The sequence below is a fragment of the Brassica napus genome, chromosome C2, assembly GCF_020379485.1.
Source record: "Brassica napus cultivar Da-Ae chromosome C2, Da-Ae, whole genome shotgun sequence".
Classification (NCBI taxonomy): domain Eukaryota; kingdom Viridiplantae; phylum Streptophyta; class Magnoliopsida; order Brassicales; family Brassicaceae; genus Brassica; species Brassica napus.
Window position 1 is genome coordinate 13,245,566 of NC_063445.1, and position 21,573 is coordinate 13,267,138.

General features: G+C 31.0%; 3 protein-coding genes across 3 annotated transcripts; all 3 read left to right on the top strand.

The window, feature by feature from the left end:
* The first annotated feature begins 6,508 nt into the window (after nt 1-6,508).
* LOC106411895 (putative FBD-associated F-box protein At5g56700) lies at nt 6,509-8,615 on the top strand. The gene is given in 5 exon segments (XM_048748610.1): nt 6,509-6,964; nt 7,044-7,857; nt 7,948-8,085; nt 8,145-8,168; nt 8,170-8,615. Coding segments are annotated over 4 exon segments (1,119 nt in total). The 5' UTR covers nt 6,509-6,964; nt 7,044-7,077; the 3' UTR covers nt 8,347-8,615.
* Nucleotides 8,616-9,023: 408 nt separating this feature from the next.
* Nucleotides 9,024-10,456, top strand: LOC106416877 (transmembrane ascorbate ferrireductase 1-like). Its single transcript, XM_013857761.3, has 4 exons — nt 9,024-9,421; nt 9,585-9,633; nt 9,734-9,933; nt 10,019-10,456. Exons 1-4 carry the CDS (start codon nt 9,278-9,280, stop codon nt 10,325-10,327), a joined length of 702 nt encoding a protein of 233 aa, XP_013713215.2. The 5' UTR covers nt 9,024-9,277; the 3' UTR covers nt 10,328-10,456.
* Nucleotides 10,457-11,608: 1,152 nt separating this feature from the next.
* Nucleotides 11,609-19,078, top strand: LOC106416878. Its single transcript, XM_048748759.1, has 5 exons — nt 11,609-16,710; nt 17,005-17,032; nt 17,231-17,377; nt 17,588-17,727; nt 17,833-19,078. Exons 1-5 carry the CDS (start codon nt 16,621-16,623, stop codon nt 17,989-17,991), a joined length of 564 nt encoding a protein of 187 aa, XP_048604716.1. The 5' UTR covers nt 11,609-16,620; the 3' UTR covers nt 17,992-19,078.
* Nucleotides 19,079-21,573: the final 2,495 nt, after the last annotated feature.

A 21,573-nucleotide genomic window follows, 5' to 3' on the forward strand; every position in this document is an offset into this window, starting at 1 on the left:
TGTGGGATTAATAATTTTAGTAATTGATAATTTAAAAAAAACTATCAATGTAAATTCAAAACTTTTATCAAAAAAAATTATTCAAAGTAAATTTTGAAACTAAAATATTTATTTATTCAATATAGTTTATAGTTTAATTTAGAATGATATATATACATATATATTTTAAATCTTAATGATTAATTAAATTAGACTTTTACTTATATGATTTTGTAATCATTTGTATTTTGTCATAACAAAAATTTTAAACCATGGATCGCAAAATTTGAATGTGAGGCTTTTAACAGTTTTAGTAATTTATAGACATTTTTTAAAATTTAAAATATAAAATATACAGAAAAATTTAAATTTTTATAATATGGTTATTGTGTTTTTTTTTTAAATTATTTTAATAGTTTTAAATTAAACAAATTTGATAGAAGATACATTTTTTTATCAGATCTTTATTATTCAAAATCATTAATTATCATATATATTTTACCCACATTAGGCAATTCCGTAATCTTTATTTAAAAAAATAATAAATGACATTAATAATAAATTTATGGTTAGTTTAATAAAAAGCTTATTATATAATTATATGGACCAACCTATTTTCTAATAATTCTAAGAATCATCGTAGTGATGACATGTGACTATAAAAAAAAGTTGTAATGTTTCACAAATAATATATAGGGGATTATGTGATACTCATAAAAAATAATTAATATTAATAATGTTGAGAAATGAGTTTATTTCATCCATGGTGACTTTATGACTTTTAAAAGCATATTGAAGGTATCTTAAGTTGGGTCTCTTAGCGTAATATAAGATACAGTCTCTTACCTTTTAACTAAAAAGCTAAGAGATGTTTCTTAGAGCATCCGCAACCGTGTACCCCCATTAAAATCCTTAAAAAAAATGATTTTCTATTTTTTTAACTATTTTTTTTCGGACTAAAAAAAAAAAATCTAACCAATCGCGGGCCGCCACATGTCAGTGGAGTCCGCAAATAGTTAACAGACTCCACCGAATTGAATCCTTATCGAAAGAATTTAAGAGCACCAACTTGCACAAAAACCTAAAAATCGTGGATCCCATATAGTTTTATAATAATTTTTTTTTCAAAAACTCCAACTAAGGATCATTGTTGGACTTACTCTTATATCTTTTATTTAAGAGACCGTATCTTATATTACGTTAAGAGACTCAACCTAAGAGAGCTGCAATAAACTTGTTCTTATATCACTGAGAGGTGTTGGTTATCAAAAAATATATCACTGAGTCACTTTCATCTACTGATTTTTGTAGTTCTCTCTCTATATATATTTTGTTCTCTGGTTCTCCATTCTTCTTCTTAGATTTTCATTTCTCTTGTTCTCGATTCTTCTTCACAAAATTGTTGCAGAGTATTATGTTAAAAAGCACTAACCACGATTCCCATATACTACACAGCTCCATATATTTCTAATTTGAGAATGTGATGGATGCATATACATAGGGGCTGTTTGTTTCACCATTTGTCATCTCCATCCAAATGATTCATTTGTATGATCTATTCAAATGATCCATTCAGATTTTTGTGATTGTTTGTTTGTCCATCCACATAGCTCATCTAGATGAATCATCTAAATGGATCTTATGTTTGTTTCTTTATTTTCATTTCCATTCAAATGAGTTTAGTAAAGAAATTACCAAAATATCTTTGTGTTGATTTAATCATATGTTTAATATTAATTTTAACTATATTACATATAATTATTTAGTTTAATATATTTACATTAGAATTATTTCAAAATTAACGAGTTTTCTTTTTGCGGTTTGGGCGGGAAAACAAGTTTTTTTCGGTTTTAGCGAGAAAACACATTTTTATGTTTTGGCGGAAAACAAGATTTTTCGGTTCTAGCGGAAAAAAGATATTTTTTGTTTTGGCGGGAAAATACAATTTTTTGGTTTTGGCGAGAAAACAAGTTTTTGCGGTTTTGGCGGAAAAACGCGTTTTGCGATTTTGGCGGGAAAACGTGTTTTTGCGGTTTTGTCGGGAAAACGCGTTTTTGCGGTTTTGTCGGGAAAACAAGTTTTTGGCGGGAAAACAAGTTTTTGGCGGGAAAACAAGTTTTTGGCGGGAAAACGCATTTTTGCGTTTTTGGAAGAAAACACATTTTTGCGATTTTGGCGGGAAAATATGCTTTTGCGGTTTTGGCAGAAAAACGCTTTTTTGCGGTTTTGGCAGGAAAACGTGTTTTGCGGTTTTGGCGGGAAAACGCGTTTTTGCGGTTTTGGCGGGAAAACGCGTTTTTGTGGTTTTGGCGAGAAAGCGCGTTTTTGCAGGTTTGGCGGGAAAACGCGTTTTGCGGTTTTGGCGAGAAAACGCGTTTTTACGGTTTTGGCGGGAAAACACGTTTTTGGAGGCAACACATTTTTAAGGTTTTCGTGGGAAAACGAGATTTTTCGGTTTTGGCGGGAAAATACAAATTTTTGGTTTTGGCGAGAAAACACGTTTTTTTGGTTTTGGCGGGAAAACACTTTTTTTTTGGTTTTGGCGGAAAAACACGTTTTTGCAATTTTGGCGGGAAAACACGGTTTGCGATTTTGGCAGGAAAACGTGTTTTTTTTTGTGTTTTGACCGAAAAATGTATTTTGGGGTGTTGGCGTGAAAACATTTTTTTTGTGATTTTGGTATGAAAACATGTTTTCGGTTTTTGCGGAAAAACACGTTTTTGCAATATTGACGGAAAAACATTATTTTGCAATTTTAGCGGGAAAATGCGTTTTGGGGTTTTAGCGTGAAAAAGTAGTTTTAAGCACGGGAAAAAATATTTTTGTAGTTTTGTCAGTTTTCGTTTGTGACAAAAATGATATTATGTTTAGGTTTGTAATTTGTGAATTACATTAGGGGTATAATAGACATTGTACCATTTTGAATAAACCATCTCCATTCAAATGATCTAAATTGGTTCAGCTGAATAGACTTTAAAATTAAGCCTAAATTTTCAAAAATCATCCGGATGATCCATCTGAATGAATTACACTTTTAGTGTATAAACAAACAAAATTCTCATCTTCATCCAGATGGCCATCCAGACCCAGAGAGAAACAAACAGGCCCATAGTCAGATAGATCATCTTCCACGTTTTTCTCCCTTTTAGAACAAATAGTATAGTCTTGTGAGCTTAACGTCTTGCTGAAGAAGTTGTACTCGTCGTACCTAATCAAAAGTACAAAAAAGATATAACCAAATACTCAAAATTTCAGATTTTTGTTGATTGAGACAAGAATGATACCTGATGAAGCATCCATCGGAGAAGACTCGGCCACCACGACGTTGAAAGGGTAAGCAACGAGGGATTTAGCTTTTATCTGAGCAAAACACAAGTCCAAGTCTGTCTTGTGAAGATCTTTCATACACTCTGTAAGCATAGACTGTCAAGTTTCTGGTGCTGTTGAGTACTTGGCTGTAGCCTTTAGCTTCCACAAGTGGAGAGACGGCGTCCATGGCGGTAAGGAATTTGGTGACGATGAGACTCTCTGCTGCGGCGTCGTTGTTAGGTAACTTAGGTTACTACACATCAAGAAACAATTATCTAATTGATTATGGACAAGAATATCAGATTTTGGATTCTTCTGTAAAAAAAGTAATGAGGAAGAAGATGAATCTAGAGTAATTAACTTAATATCATTGGATTTATCTTGACCATTCATGCTAAAAATACAAAAGTAAATCTGATGACTGAAAAATTAGGCAGATATATGTCTTGTCAAGATGTCTAAGAGATGATCTTAGCCTTTGAGAGGTACGAGGGATGTGTGGCTGAGGTTAAGTCCCGCCACATGTGTAATTTTTTTTTCTCATCGGTTGGATTAATATTAAAATGGATGAAATGCAGTCGAATACACATAAACCGGCAAAGAACACTTTTCTTCCAGAGCCAGAAGCCGGCAAAGATCGAAATCTTTCCAGAGCCATAAGAGATAAACTACTAGACAACTACATAGAAATGATGACAAAAAATTCTAAAATCAGCCAAAAGCCAAGATGTAAGAAAGAAAATAGCCTCGAGCAGTCCAAAGAGCAAAGCACATCGATCTCCCTAAAAGATAGGAACAGGTCCAAAAAAATGAAATAAACTTGTATCCAAAAAAGCTAAAGCATAAATGTGGAGGATCCTCAAAGTTCACGCAGTAACCAGCCGGAACTTACATCAATCCATCCATATTGTAGCACAAATAAATCCAGATAGATCTTCAAGTAGATCCAGAAGAGAACTCTGAATATAAACTAAAAGAGGTGTTGCGACTGGAATGAAGAACTAAGAGACCTCTGATGCCTTGCTTGAAAGACTGCCAAACCAACCCCAAACAATGAAGACCCCACATCTGAACCGGCTAAGTACTTCCACCGCAAACCAGAAAAAAGATAAGGTTTAACAAGGGCAGTCCAAACCAAACAGAGAACACCATTAGAACCAAAGCTACTTCAGTGAAAACCTCAACAAAGCATAAAACCGAAGAGAAACCCATCGCACAAAAAGGTTAATCTTGATTCACAAAACTTAACAAACCAGAAACCAAGCAACCAACACACTCATCTTGACTGCAAGAGATAAAACTACTACAAACCAAGCCACAACCTGTGATAAGCGAGAGACAGAGGCCATCCGACACCATCGATCCAAACTCAAACCCATTCGGATCTACAATCAGCTTCCCCATCACTCACAGGCGGAAAGAGCACACCATGACACAGAAGCCGACCTCACCGAAGACGAACCATCGTCTAGACACCGCTCTAATACCCAAAGCACCACCATCGTCGGATAAACCTCCATCACCAACCACCACCGTCGAAACTCAGATGACTACACAAGACCAATTACTAGAAAGGAGAGAGCAAGGAGGTCCTCTCGCAGCACGGCGAGGAGCGCATGCCGGAGAAGACTTCAGATCTAGAAGATGAAGCTGAGGCGGCTCTTAGGTTGGGAGAGAGGGTTTTAGGGTTTCCGTTTATATTTCTCCCGCCACATGTGTAGTTAGGTTAGTCAATTGTGTGTTTTAAGACTAAATTGAATCAGTTAACAATGAGTTACAAAATTGAGATAAAGTGTCTTTGGAGCATTAAAAAGGTCCTCAGAGGCTTCAAAACATCATATGTCTTCCTCCATCTGGAATATCAAGCCCGACACTTCCGTGGATCTGTTGGGCATTATGGAAAATTTGCAATCTCTTGCTCTTTGAAAACAAAGAGGCGACACCGGAAGACACTGCAATTAATGGACTTCTCTTAGTCCGATAATGGATTCAAGCGCAAAATCAAACGGAGAAGACAGCGAAAGGACTACCTGGTGCTGGAATAAAACGACAAGCTATGGCTTCACCGGTCACTGGACAAATCATTTGCAAAAACAGATGCGGCTTGGAACGAGGAACACCAAACAGCAGGCCTTGCGTGGATCTTCACCGGTCTCACCACTCCGGGAACCAAACAAGGGATCTCTGATTCACGACTTCGTAAGCTCCCCTTTGATAGCAGAAGCTCTCGCCGTTCGTTCAAGTCTCTATCATGCAGCTTCTCTTGAGATCACATCAATTAGAGTTTGCTCCGACAATCAAACGCTCATCAGAGCTATTAATCAGCAGCAACAGGTGAAAGAGATAATAGGAATTGTCACTGATATCCTCAAGTTCGCTTCAACCTTTGTGAATTTCTCAGCATCGCACCTATCTCGTGATCTGAATCGGGAAACCGATCAGTTAGCAAAGTCAACCCTACGGGGCTTTATTTCTTCTTTGTAATGGACCAAATTTGGGCTAGTTTTGGCCTTTTCTAATTAATGGAAAACTCAGTGAACAAAAAAAAGTATTTTTGGAGAAGAATGTGATATTAAAAGATGAAAAGTGATCTTGAATGATATTATTTATTAAGAAATTTCGTATCATAGTATTTTTTAAGTTTTTATTACAAAAATAGTCCTCAATAAGAAAAATCACCAAATGAAGTTTTATTAAAAAGCAAAAATACATTTATACCCTATTATTTTTTTATTCCGATAATCATAACTCGAATGCTATAATTTAGGGCATGACTGGTTCAAACGCAATAGTTGTAGTTGCGGTTGCGAAAGTTTGCGGATGCGGTTTCTAGCGGTTTTAAGAGATTTGTACGACTGGTTCTGCGGTTAAAAATTGGTGCGTTTGCGGGATATTTATGACTGGTTAACTACCAAATGCAAAAGCAGTTAAATAATAAATTAACAATATTTACATTTTATATAATTATAAAAATATCAAAAATCATAATATTATAATAAATATAAAAATTATATTTAGAAAGTTATAGTTTAAAATTTTAAAAAATTATAGAAAATATTTTTATTTTTATAATTCTAATTAAAAAATTTTATCCAATATTTTTGTTTTTTGTATTTATATTGTTTAAAAACAAAATTTATCCTCCCGCAACTGCAAGCGTTAGTTGCAACCAACTTTTGAATTTATAAGGTTTAGAACGGTTTGAAACGGTTTGAGTGATTATTGCAAAATGCCAACAACCGTAAAAGCTGCGTCTGCGTGTGTGATAGCGGAGAAACCAGTTATACTCACTGTAGTAAATTTTTGTAAGTTGATTTATGGCGCAGTAAATCTATAAATCTATTAAAATCCCCAGGCCCAAGCCCACTAAAAATTATAAAGTACACGCTAGCCCAATTAGTTAGAATCGGAACAGATCGATGAGGTGAGAGTGGTGGTGGTGGTGACTGTAGTCGGTTTATCGACGGCGAGAACAAAGCTTTCTTCTGATTCTAACCCTCTCTCTCAATTCTTTGCTCGGACATTGTCTCTATTAAGAAGCGAAATTGGTTTACATCGTCGTAAAGTGATTTCTTTATCCTCCGACCCACTCTGATTGTATCCATCTGATAACGTCTCCTGAGTGAAAATCGAGCCTTTCTAGGGTTTTGTGCTGCTCCAGCTTTCAACATTCCAGGTAGGGATTTTTCTTTGTGGCTCTGTTTTTTTTCATCTCCCGTTAGGTTGTTTCAGACAGATGTGTTCTTGTTTTCCAGGGTCGAAAAAAGTGCTGAGTGTGTCTTGTAAGGTATGGACAAAATCAGTGGACTGTCTGATGACTTGCTGGTTAAGATACTATCCTTTGTTCCGACAAAAGTGGCTGTATCCACTAGCGTTCTGTCTAAGCGATGGGAATGTCTTTGGATGTGGGTGCCTACCTTCGAAGACATTAATACTGACATTAAAGACAGGTATCGTGTGTCTGTTCACAAGAACCTCCTATCACACAGAGCTCCCATCATAGAAAGCCTGCGCCTCAAGTTCTGTCTCGGATCACTTCAACCCGAGGATATCAAACAATGGGTAGTCTCTCGCTGCGTGCGGGTGCTGAGTACCACCCTCGTGACTTTGAAACTCGAAGGAAACAAGATTCTCGTCGATGTTCCTCCAACAGTTTGTCTCCCTTCCTTGGCAACTTTGCAACTCTTATGCGTGACATACTTCGATGAAGCTTCTCTCCGGATGCTTCTATCCAACTGCCCCGTTCTGGAAGATCTGGTTATTGAAAGGGATACAGCAGATGACAACGCGAAAGGGTTGGTAGTTGTTGTCCCCTCCTTGCAGAGGCTATCATTGCAGATAGACGGTGGATGTTGTTCTTATGATGGGTATGTGATAGATACGCCTTCTTTGATGTATTTCAAAGTTTAGGATTACAGAGACAGAGACGGTTTCTTCTATTTGATCAAGGATATGCCGAAACTGGAAGAGGCAGATATCGCTGTTAAGTATGGTCTCCAAGAGTTTCTCGAATCAGTCACATCTGTCAAACGTCTTTCGATTATAGTATTGTTCAACAATGAAGAAGAGGTAACAATCTGTTTCTAATATATTCGATTTCTTGAGAATGAACGAATTCTTTGTTAATTAGTATAACTTTTTGTCATGTCTTGTGTGCAGTCTATGTACTGTTCTTGTATTGTCTTCAATCAGCTCCAACGCCTGAAGCTAAGTATATGCAATGACGACTGGTCCAAGTTACTTTTCCGCTTCCTCAAAGATTCTCCTAAACTCCGAGTCCTCAATCTCGACCGCGCTGTAAGTTTATTTCCTTAGACTCTTTGTATGGTGTAATCTTAACTCTCTTTCTCTTCTAGTCTCGGTATCAACGCTTTGACGAGTACGAGTTACGAACGGACTAGCTGGGACAATGAATGGAGCGTGACTCCAAACTGTTTGTTGAAGACTCTTGAAACTTTCGAGTTTTCAGGGTGCAAGGGAAGACCACAAGAGAGAGCTTTCTTGAGCTTTTTCTTTACTAATGCTCGTTGCCTGAAATCTACATCAATCTTGCGCTAAGACTGATGTTGAAACTTGAAAAATGATCTAATAGTCGGTCGTTTTGGAGTGTGGATCTTAGGTCTGTTTTGTTGTCCAGGAACTGGTGGGTTCTTTTAACCATGGATGTTCGATTTGTATTGGAGAATGGATGTTTGGTTTTGTTTTGTTGTCCAGGAATTAGTAAATGTGTAGTGTGTGACTTGCGACTCAAACCTCTTATTAAAGAAGATACCCAACTCAGGTTGTGTTTCTCTCTTGTTAAATTAATTTATTTCCTCTGTTTCTAATTTTTTGTACTCATCTCATCACCTAGTATTAGAAAATGGTCATATCTTCGTTGGGCTACTTAGCTTTTTGGTTAGGCTTCATTGGGCAACATTGTAAAAGTTTCTCCTTCAGACACTTCCCACCAAAAAATCTTAGTCTTTTACATAAGAAAGCTACATTCATTTGCACAGTAATGCTCAAATGTCTCGTAGATTGCAAAGACCTTTACAACCAAAATGATTAGACCGTTCAATACAGTGGATGGATGTAGAGCTCACGACTCTCTGATTGTAGGCCTAATAAGGTCTTTCTTTTAAATAACTGGGCTGATCTCGAATAGGTTTAATTTGAGCCTGTAAAGTGTAAACAGAATCAGTGGCACGTTACGTAAATTCTTCAATCGTTAACTGGTTTGTACAACAACGTGCGGGGGTTAGTAGATAACAGATCCAGCGGTCTAAAATCTATCATATTTTCATCTAAGGGTCACAAATACACACACTATTGAATAAAAAATACTGTAAGTTAATTAACGGGGAGTAGCATGTGCCTGTTACTGTTAGCCCAAGTCCAATACAACAAAGCGGATAAAAACCAAAAAAGTCTTTAAAGACTGTCAAGATGATTTCAGGTTCTTCTATCATTTCTCGGACATCAAAGAAGATTATAAACAAGACCAAACATGTCTGTCGTAATAAACGCCAGGATAGTGGCGTTTGCGGTACACGCCCTCGCCGTGGTCGCTTCGGTTATGCTGTTTGTTTGGTCAATATGTTACAGAGGTGGATTTGCGTGGGAATCTACCAACAAGACCCTCATCTTCAATGTAAACTCTTCTCTATCTCTTTCTCTCATTGTTTGATTTCTCAAAGTCATGATTTTGTTTCCATCTAACAAAAAAAATAACATTTATGTTTTAATTGTGATGCTCAAATATTAAAATCATTTTCATTATTTATATTTTTTTGTTTTTAATGATCTTTATCTAGCTGCATCCTGTTTTGACTCTCACCGGCTTAGTAATTCTGGGAGGAGAAGGTAACAAAACAATAAGAAATTTATAAACAAAAAGCGATATTTTCTTACTTTTATACAGTCTCAAATTGCGTTTTGTTTTTTTTTTCTCAAAAAATATCAGCAATTATAAGTTACAAATCGCTTCCATTTGAGAAACGAGTGAACAAATTGATCCACCTTGTTTTCCACGCAATCGCCATTATTCTTGGAATCTTGGGAATCTATGCTGCTTTCAAGCACCATAACGAGAAACACATCCCAAATCTCTATACCATCCATTCTTGGGTTGGTATTGGTGTCATTGTCCTTTACGCTCTCCAGGTAAAATAATGAAAGAAACTTTTTGAAATTAAAGAACAATCTTTTGAATCCAAGTAAATGAAGTTTAAAAAAAAAAACTTTGCAGTGGCTGTATAGCTTTATTATCTACTTCTTCCCAGGAGGATCATCAACTCTCAGAAGGGACTTACTTCCGTGGCACATTTTCTTCGGTGTCTTTGTCTATGTTCTTGCAGTAGGAAACTCGGTTTTAGGGTTTCTTGAAAAGCTTACTTTCTTGGAAAAGTCAGGGCTTGACAAGTTTGGATCAGAAGCGTTCCTTGTCAACTTCATGGCTATTATCACTATTCTGTTTGGTACTTTTGTGCTTCTCATTGTTTACTCCAAGTCTCCTCCTTCTGTTGAAGAAGATAACTATAGCTACTCAGCTATATGACTATTCAATTTTACTTTCCTTAGAAGTTTGTTTGTCTTAAACCTAATAATGCCACTTTCTTCTGTCATAAATTTTCTAGTAAATGGTCTTCAAACTTTAATTTCTTTAATAAATAATTTTTTTCTTGTAGTTTCAGTGGCTTCAAACCGGACGTTATTTGTTCGGTCTGGGTGAACCAATCGGGTCTGAAATTAAACCGTAATATCTTAATATTAAACTAAAATCTGAAAATGGTTAAAATGAAAAAAAAAACTGATATGAGTTTCTTTCATCTAATCTATTAACTTGAACCCTTATTTTAAATTTACTGCACCATGCGCAGAAATAGTAGTTTCAAATATAATATTTTTTTATTTTAAACTAAACATCATTTACATTTAAACATTATTATTTTTATATTTTAAATTCAACGTTTTGGAAAAAAATCATAAATGTATATTAGTCTTATCCTTTTTTGGTTTAACTACTCCAATTTAATTTTATTTAAATTTCTATAAAGTTTAAATTACATTTTATAATTAATTTTTTTACTTATACTATATTGTATTTAATGATTATTTATTTTAAATATATCTCTTATCATATATTCTAATTCTATATATATTTAAATATATAAATTCTTATAAGTTTGAACTTTTGTTTGTTTTATTTAAAATACGCTAAACTGAAAAAAATCAAAATTTTAATTAACCTTCTGAACCGATAAATTCAAATAATTTTTAATCATTTAAAAATAAAAAATTTATTGATTAGCGTTTCTTTAGTTTTATATTTGTTAATGCACACTTACAATTAATTTTGTTAAAATATATGTATTTATACAAAATATGATATATAAGTTGATGAAAAAATTATATTTGTAGTTATATTCAGCTTATATTTATTAATGTAATATATATATATACATATTAATTTAATGGTGATTTATGAGTTATTAGTTTATTAATATACTTTAGTACTTTTTCCAAAATAAATATTTATATAGAACATTTACATTAATGGTGATATAGGAGTTCATAGTCATTATCATATTTTAAAAACTTTACAAAAATATAAACTTTTATAGTAAAATTATACATGTATAAGGTTATGCCATGCCATCTTTTTCTTGTTGAAATTGAATGGGATGATGATACATATGCGCTTATTTTTATTAATGTAATACATATATGCAGGTTAATATAATGGTGATATATGAATTATTAGTTTATTAATATATTTTAGTAATCTTGCCAAAATAAATATTTATATAGAACATTTATACGTGATATACAGTGGCGGATCTAGGATAAATTTCTACCCGGGGCAAAACAACAAAACACTAGTAATATATTTATAAATTTAAATTTTCATCCAAGGTATTAATAAAATTCTAAGCAAAATTACACTTAAAAAAAAATTCATGGGGGGCAGCTGCCCCACCCACTCCCCACCTAGTTCCGCCACTGGTGATATACGAGTTAATAGTTATTACCATATTAAAAAAATTTACAAAAAAATAATATTTAAGGAAAATTGTACATGTCATAATAAAGTTATGTCATATCATTTTTCTTGTTGAAATTGAATGTGATGATGAAATACGTAAATCACTTAGTAAACAGTGTTTAGGGACTGAATCAGTTTAAAATTAATAAAAAAATAACCAGTTAAAATTAACAAAAATTATCAATGAATACCATACTAAATTTGAATTTTACGTTATAAGAAGTTTAGAACACGTAATATCAGTGAAATTAATGAAGCGTACATGCTGTAATTCTCCTTTGGTCATGGACACATGAAGCATATTCTTATGGCATGCTACTTACCTCTTTAATTGATCTAATCCATACCATTACTCACCAAAAATAACTCTCGTTATAAGCTTTCGGGATTTCATGATCTGTTTAACTGAGTTTTGTGTTTTGAAAAAAACAATAAAATTTGCAGTTGTATCTTTTTCCCTTATCATAACAAACGAAAATGCAACCGAACCAGGAGGAAATTGATGAAGCTTTGGCAGCGTCTCTGCTGTATGATGATCCTGAATCGACAATTTGTGATACAGTTACATTAAGGCAGATTCAACAGCAACAAGGTAAATCATTCCTTTTTTTTTTAAAAAAAAAAGGTAAATCATTCCTAAGATTTGTTTTAATGACTGTTTGATGTATTGCTTTTGATATAGAATTAGTTTAAATGACATAAAATCAAAAATATTTAAAATTTAAATAATTAATATAAGAAATAAATTAGAGGGTAAAAAGTAAATATAATTAAGCCTGTTAGAATTTATATATTAAGATTTTTATGTGTTATTATAAACGAGATTTTGAGTTAATTTTAATTTAAGAATTAATATACATATTTCCATATCTATAAGTAAAAATTAAAATAATAGATATGTACTAACTAATACATTTATTGTAGCTAAATCACAATTATCTCTCCATTTATATTCTATATTATACAAGATTCTGATATAAGTTGGTATCCATCTAGTATGATAAGTATTTTCACAAATTCAAGAGGTGTATGTAACTTATAAATTCTTATAATGTCTTATTGATATCTTACGCTACTACCAAAAGTATCTTTTAAAAGACTATACTATATTATTTGTAAAAAAGGTGTTCAGGTCTTATTGTGTCGCAAAAACTCAAAGAAGTTAGTGTGCACTGTTCATTACGTGACCGTAAAGAACTTGCAGGACCTAAAATTCCAACTAGCCATTTCACTCCCTCTCCCTTCTTTTTTCTTCCTATCTCTATCTACCTTCTAACTACAAAACTAATATTTTTCTCAATATAGTCATTCAGCAAATTAACCTATTAGAATTAGGTAATATCTATTTTTTTGTTGCCAATTAAAATGTGGATTTTATATTTGATATGAGAAGAATTAGGCGTTTTGTTAGATGTAGGATCCCTTTACAGGTACACTTGTATGTATATATATATATTAATATACCAATTTTCACTCATCAGCTGTCGTGAGTTCTTGACGTTGGTTGAAATTTCACTTTAAACTCTGAGTTTGTGGTATTTTGTAATATAATTAATTAATTTATTTTTATTTTTCTTCCTTCCTTCTAAGCATATTTTGTAAATGAAATTGATATCAAATGTTGTATCACTTAACTTGATATTCTTTTCAAACATATTTTCATCTTGTAGTGATGATCCCTCCGCTTAGGGTTTGTCCTCCTGAGTGTCCTCAGCGATTTGTCTGGCCGTACTGTCCTGTTCCGTATCCTCACGGCCATGATACTCTGCCATTTGTTTGCCTGTATTGTCCCGTTCCATATTTTCACGTCCATGATTGCCCTCCGGTAGTAATAATGACTATATCGTAAACGTTTGTTTGTTTTTAAGCTCTAAGAAGAAACACATTCATTTTTTTTTTGTTGACTGAAGGCTTAGAAACACATTAATTTGCGAAAAATCTTTCCTTTCTTATAATATGTTAGAGTAGAGAAGCATTTACTGGCCATATCTATGGTAATAGCTCCACAGACATGTATAGACGTAGTTTCTCGGATATAGGGTCAAGTAGTGGACACGGTGATTCCGAAAATATGAACGTGGAGGTAAACACAATGTCAAACAGAAAATTTCATCCATACTAACTCCTATTTCATGATATAATCTAATATATATGTATATATACCCCTGACTTTTGTTCTCTCGGTGAGCAGGTAGTGAATGAGTTAATAGAATCAGTGGGAGACGTCAATAGAGGATTACCTCAATCAAAAGTCTCCCGGTTGCCAACTCATAAGTACGGAGAAACACCCAAATGCAGGTGGTGGTGGGAAAAGAAAAAGAAGTTTGTCTCAGATGATTCGCAGTATGTTCATATCACTGTATATTCTTCAACTTGTTTACATATAATTTTACCACAACTTCTTTACATATACAGCTTGTGGGTCCTCATTTCTATATATTTTTTTAATGTTGTGTGTATTGATTTACTATACCATGATTAATCCATATAAGAATCTGATAGTTTTGGTTAAAACATATACAAGTTTTAGTTTAGACCATGCTTTTAGTTTTAGTTTGATTTAGTTTTGTGGTGACGTTATAGGTGTTCGATATGCCTAATCGACTATGAGAAGGGAGATAGAATAACCACTTTGACCCCTTGTAATCATATCTACCATACAGATTGCATTTCAGAGTGGTTGAAAAAAAGCACGGTATGATCATAAATTCAGTTTAGAATTTCATTTCATATTTATAAACATGCTACGTTGGCAGAACTGAAAATTCATTTATATATTCTTTTAAATGAAATTGAAAGTTACACCCAAAAGATATTCATATCCAAAAACTAATGCAATTATACATTATTGTTTATGCAGGTATGCTGTGTGTGCAAACGCAAGGTCTATTGTTAAAGTGTTAAATAGTAATTTATCACCGGATAAAATAATGAAACTCGAAGAATTGTCATCCATGGTGGAAATTCCTTTCCTCTTTTCTATTTATCGTATTTTAATGTTTTAAATGTGTTAACTGAGTAACTATATAAAGATTTGTTCTGCATATGATGTGAACATGTTAGAAATATAGCAAACGTGTCAAATCAGATAAGTCAAAACTTTGAAACATAAAATGAAAATGCAAGAAAAATAAAGTAATATAATTCACGGCATAGATAGTTAAACGAGTTTTATTTTTGTTGAATTATAATGTTAAAAGAATTGAAGCACTGGCTTGACACACTAATCACATCTACTACATTTTCTCTAAGAGACCAAAAGATATAAGACTCTTTCCAAAACTCTTCAACCGTGTCTTACAAATATTTGAATCCTTTCACGCATTGCCGTGTCAGTTGAAGACAAAATAATACGGCATTAGCTGACCTCCCAATATTGGAGCCTCAAGTTACCAAATCTTTAACATCAACAAGTCTATTGCTTTTTTTTTTATCAATAAGTCTATTGTTTATAAATCATAACTATAAGAAAAATCAATATAGTCTGCTCAACAATGAATCCATTATGACCCAAAAATAAAATTTTAAAATTAAACAGTAAACCTTTCTTGGTTTCTGATAAATCATCAAATTAAAGATGGTAGTTACCCAATGTTTCCAAGCTGTGTCAAGATTGTATGTGTTATCATTTGTAGAAATAGTAAGATTCTACATGTTTATTAATAGATCAGGTGAGTTCCCATAATTTAAATAACCAAAAAACTTCTACGGGCTTGCACAAGAATGGTAAATCTCCCTCCAACAGTTGCTTATGAACCATTATATTCATGGATAATGTGGTTTCTCTGGACAGAACCAACTCATTGAAGAAAAATCTTTTTATTTAATATAGTAATTTACATCTATGCTAATCATAACAAAGTTTTACATGTTACTTTTATCTAATAATAAAATGATGCAAACGAAATAACTCCTACAAAAATTTAACTTATCAATAAAATAAACTTAAATTATTTGAAGTTAGTCATTACAAATAATATATATCTATATATATATATATATATTGATAACTTTTTATTTTATTTAGGAAATTTGGTTTTCGTTATTTCTTTACTATTTCATACACTCATGCGCATTATATGGAAGGCATTCCAGATCAAATTTCTGCATCTTTATGGAATTCACAATAATTTTTATCTAGTATTTGCAATTTTTTTATTTAAAATAATTTTATTGAATAATTTTATGTGTGTTTTGATTATTGTATTTGATTTTTTTTATTTTTCAGAATAAACATTTTATTTTTGAGAACAAACATTTACTTTTAATAAAAAAAGTTATTTTATTAATTGAAAATTAAAAACTGAAAACCAAAATCTAAAACAACCATTCATGTTTTTCAAAAAATTAAAATCTACTACAAAATAAAAAAAAAACAAAAACTAAAAACCAAAATTTAAAAACTAAAATCCAGAAAATGTGAATATAACCAACAGAAGAATTGGAATCACTTTAACATTATAGAAATTAATCTGTTTAAAATAAACAAAATTAAATCTTGGGTAACATATTAAAAGTGAAGTTGACGTTATAAGAATTTTAAACCCAAAACATTAGTGGAAATTAATGAACATTACCTGGTCATAATGCTCATTTAGTCACGAGAACATGACACAAATTTTTACAGCGTGCTAATTACCTCTTTAATTGATCTAATTAATTTCATTAATCACAAAAATAACTCTTACTAAAAAAATTCCAGGGTTCCATAAAATGGTAAGTGATGGGAATGATTGTGGCCTGATTCCTTTTGAGTTTCTGACAATCTTTCCGTCTGTAGTTTTTCCTTTATATAACAAACAAGAATGCAGCCAAACCAGGTGGAAATTGATGAAGCTTTGGCAGCGTCTCTGCTGTACGATGATCCTGAATCGATAATTTACGATGAAGTTACTGCAAGGCAGATTCAACAACGAGAAGAAGGTAAACCGTTTGTAAGGTTTTGTTATAATAAACACACATACATATGGTGCTTTTTGTTTTCAGCTAACCTCGATTTAGTATAATCATAAAAAAAAGTTTATATAGAGGCTTGTATGATTTCTTTAATTGCTTATTAAGAAATCATCAATTATTAATTAATGTTTAAGTTATTGCACATATTGTCAAATTTATAGACGATTAGTTATGACCATCTATTTTTGTTGTTACAAAATTATACAGAAGCCTCTTTAATTTCTGATGAAAAGCTGGCGAAAGAATGGCAAGATATGGAAGGTAATTTTGTTATGAAAATTAAAATTACAGTTTGTAAGTTAATGCTATAAACTGAATATTAATCCCAGCCATTTGAAAGTACAATAACTGAAAATTAGTGTTGCTAAAAATATTTGAGATCTGTCTATATCAGTATATTATTTGATTTTTATCTCTATTTAATTATTTGATTCATTACAAAATTTTGGCTAAATGTAGGCAATCCTCAAATCTCTCTAAGTGATGACGAAAAATATGCTAAAATGTTGCAAGAAGAAGAATGTATGTGTTTTCTTATCGCTGTTTTAGATTATTTTATTTGTCGAATACAAGTTTTAAAAAAGAGGTTGGAGGTGATGTACAATTGTTTTTTTGTTGTTGTTGTTGATGTATGTTTAATATGATCTGTATTATCCCAAGATTTGGAAAATCATGTTTTTCCAACTGACGACGTAAATCAAATTATCAATCAATTCCAAGACATGGAAGGTATCAAACGCATCTCAACATTATGTATATAAGTTGTAAAGTAATGTTGAAATAGTAAAAAATATTCATTTTGTTTTTAATTTGTAGTGAATGGTTCGACCTCCCTTCACTGTGGAAGTTCATCACATCAACAAGGTCATGTTGGGGGTTCCATAGATACTTCATCTCACAGTTTTCAGCCTCCTCCTCCTAGTGGTGATGTTGATCCTGACAATATGACTTATGAGGTATTAAAAAAAAATGACGATGTTCCTAGAATTTTTTTAATAGTACATAAGTAACTTAATAATTTAGGAGATGTCATACTTCTGGTTAGGAACTGAATGAATTAGGAGAATCAATTGGAGCGGTCAACAAAGGATTGTCCAAGAGTACAATCGATCAAATACCAACGCATAAATTTGGCGCGAGTTCGTGGTTTAGAAAGAAAGCTTCTAGCTCCGGAGAAACTGAGTAAGAACTATTTTATTGTTTTATTGTTTCGTGTATGAAACTATGAATAGTTTATCTATATATATTATCCATCATTCTTTTATATTTTAGTTACAGAATAAATATTATCTTTTCAGCATTTTTGTATTTTTACAAAGGAACAAATATATCATTAATGAAAACTATATTTTAAAGTCTCTGATAATTAAATTTATTTTAGAAAATATATTTCGTATAGATAAAACTGAGAACTCAAAAAAAATTAAGACCCGTTTAAGAAATAAAGATTTTTTTGCATCATTTATTTGGTGTTTATGTTGGGATTCTTATTGGTTTGTATTGGTTTCGAGGAATATTGAAGGTGTTCGATATGTCTTATTGAATTCAAGAAAGGAGATACGATATCGACTTTGCCATGTGCTCATATCTATCATAAGGAATGCATTTCACATTGGTTGGAGGAAAACAAGGTATGAACATAATTAATTTTGACTATTTTGTCTACATAAATCTATATTTTTATAGTATACTGGAAGATACTTTTAAAATAACAAGAATTACATTTTAAATGTTATTGTTTTATATATGCAGAGTTGCTGCGTTTGCAAAGCTGAAGTTGGACCATAATGCTAATACCAGTTGTACTGTTATATTAGAATTGAGTGAGTAAATGAAAACAAAAAACAGTATTAAAGTTAATAGCAATTGCTAGATTGTTAATAGAAATAGTAAAAGTATAAATCAAATATATGGTTGAAAATATAGAATGCTATTTAATGAAATTTCAATATTGAATTCGTTTTGTATTTCCGTATGTCGTTGAAGGTATTTAATTTGCTTGATAATTATATTTAACCTTCAAAATAATAAATGATAATTGAATGTGAAATTCAATTTTAGCATTCAAAACAGATAAGTAAACCGTATAAATCTCATATATATTAATTGAAGAACATTTGAAAATATGTAACCTCAATTTTGTAATAATTAAAAAAAAAATTTTGCTTATGTGTCAATCAATTAGGTAGTTAATTAATCCTACGTGTCAGCCTCACATTGAAATTGAAAAACATGTTGATCCAATTCGATTTTTATATCTCACTAGAAACATTTATTTAATACCAATTATATGATATCATATGATATTAACTAAAGCAAGGTGGTTATCTATAATATATTATTTTCATAAATAAAACCTCAGAATTACCTAATGTGATTATGATATATATATTAATTAATGGCTTTAAATAATGAAAATTTACTAATAATATGTATGCTTTCTATCATTTTTGTTTAATTTTTCACTATTAAAATAAATTACACAATTACATTAATCATATATTAAAAATTAAATTTTTTTTTGTATATGCTGTATTTTGAATTTTTTAAAACGAGTATAAATTACTAAAACTGTTAAAATTCTCACATAAACTTTTGTGATCAATGTTAAATTTGTTTTCTATAATAAGATACAATGATAATAAAATCATATAAATAAATAATTTTATTTTAATAGGTGTTTATGTTAATATATATATACCTCATATCGTTTAAATTTAATTATATATCATATACGATAGATAAGATTGATTATTTTGATTTATTTATTCTAAAATGGTTGCGAGTAAACAAGAGTGGTCATTTGATTTATATGTGCAAGCCAATTTATTACATAATAGTAACTGATTTCGTAGTTATTTAATATATAATTATTATTTTATTATTTCATATTATGAAGAAAAATATAAAATAAGTATTTATTCTGCACAAGGCGCAGATCTTAACCTAAGTATGTATCTCTTTAATAATTTTGAATCTTAAACATTTTCTAAATCTCAGGCCAAAATAAAAGAAAGAAATGAGAATAATTCAAAAATCAATATTTATATCGAGCAATAACCAAAATGACACAAAAAGGAGAAAAATATCGAAGATAGATAGGATTGACACGTGAAAGTAAACTTCTCATAATCATAATTAACTTTTAAATTGCTAAATCATGATATAAAATCAAGCTGACATAGTTTCATTGTAACCAAATAGTAGGCATGAGATTCTTCGACCTAAACGTTAGGTTTTTATGCGATAAATAATTTTCTGACCTAAAATATTTTTAAAAATGGGATCAGTTCATTAGTAAACAAATTATGTAATTAACAAAAATGTTTTAAAAAAATTGTTTAAGGGCCAAATATATTAATTCGATCAATAATATAATTTTTGTCCATACGATATTTCTTAAATAATTTTCATATAAATTTACGCGCAGGTCTTATCCTAGTCACTAAATAAACTTGATGTCCATAATTAAATCGCTATGAAGGAAATACCAATTCCCTACCTATGAAATTCAATAGGTGAAATCGTGTAAAATATCAAAAATTAATATTGCTTACTCTAACAGAGAAATGCATTGTTCTTGACTTAATTGCTCACAAAATTATTTTAGGTGTTATTATTTTTTAGTTTTAGTTATGCAGGGGCTTTGGGGTCTTTGGGTCGGGTTTGGATAGGTTCTTTCCAGGGTCACGTTTTCTATAATCCCCTATATATTAATTGATAAGCATTTGAAAAATTAGAACCTTAATTTTTTATTAATTAAAAAAAACCTCAAATCCTAGGTGGCACTCTAAATGCCTTCTAAATTTTATTTCAAAGAATTTTAGAGCATCTAATATAAAGTATAGTTTAATCTAATGGTGTCACATTATTCCATAATTATATAACACTAAAGAACATTATATTAACCTAAAATATATGAAGTGTGTATTCTTTCCTTAAATAAAAGCTATGAAATTACCTAATATGATTTACATATATACGGGAATTAATGATTATGAATAATAAAGATTTGATAACAATTTTTGCATCCTTCTTCATTTTTGTTTAAATTTATATTATTAAAAAAACTTAAACAATCACATTAACCATATAATAAAAAATTAGATTTTTTCTTATATGTTATATTTTGAATTTTTTAAAATGACTTTAAATTACAAAAATGAGGAAACATTTATATGTTATATTTTTTTTTAAGCGACTTTAAAATACAAAAATGAGGACACCATATATGTTATATTTTTCTTATATGTTAGAATTTTCTTATATGTTATATTTTGAATTTTTTTAAAAAGACTTTAAATTACAAAAATGTAAGTTTTCCTTAAGTATACGACTAAAAACATTAAAATGGCATATATCAATTCAATGGTTGATTTGAAAGCTTTCAAAACCATATGGAAAATAAAAGTCAAAATAATTCAACTGTGAAAACAATACTGTTCACTTTGTTCAAGAATGTGTTCACTGGAAAAAATAAGGTTTTTATGTCATATTTTGTTTAATGTCCACTAGAGAACATTATATTAACCTAAAATATAAGAAGTGTGTATTATTTCCTTAAATAAAAGCTACAAAATTATCTAATATGATTTACATATATATGACAATTAATGATTATGAATAATAAAGATTTGATAACAATTTTTACATCCTTTTTCATTTTTGTTTAATTTTATATTATTAAAAAAATAAACAATCACATTAACCATATAATAAAAATTAGATTTTTCCTTATATGTTATATTTTTGAATTTTTTAAAATGACTTTTAAATTACAAAAATGAGGAAACCTTATATGT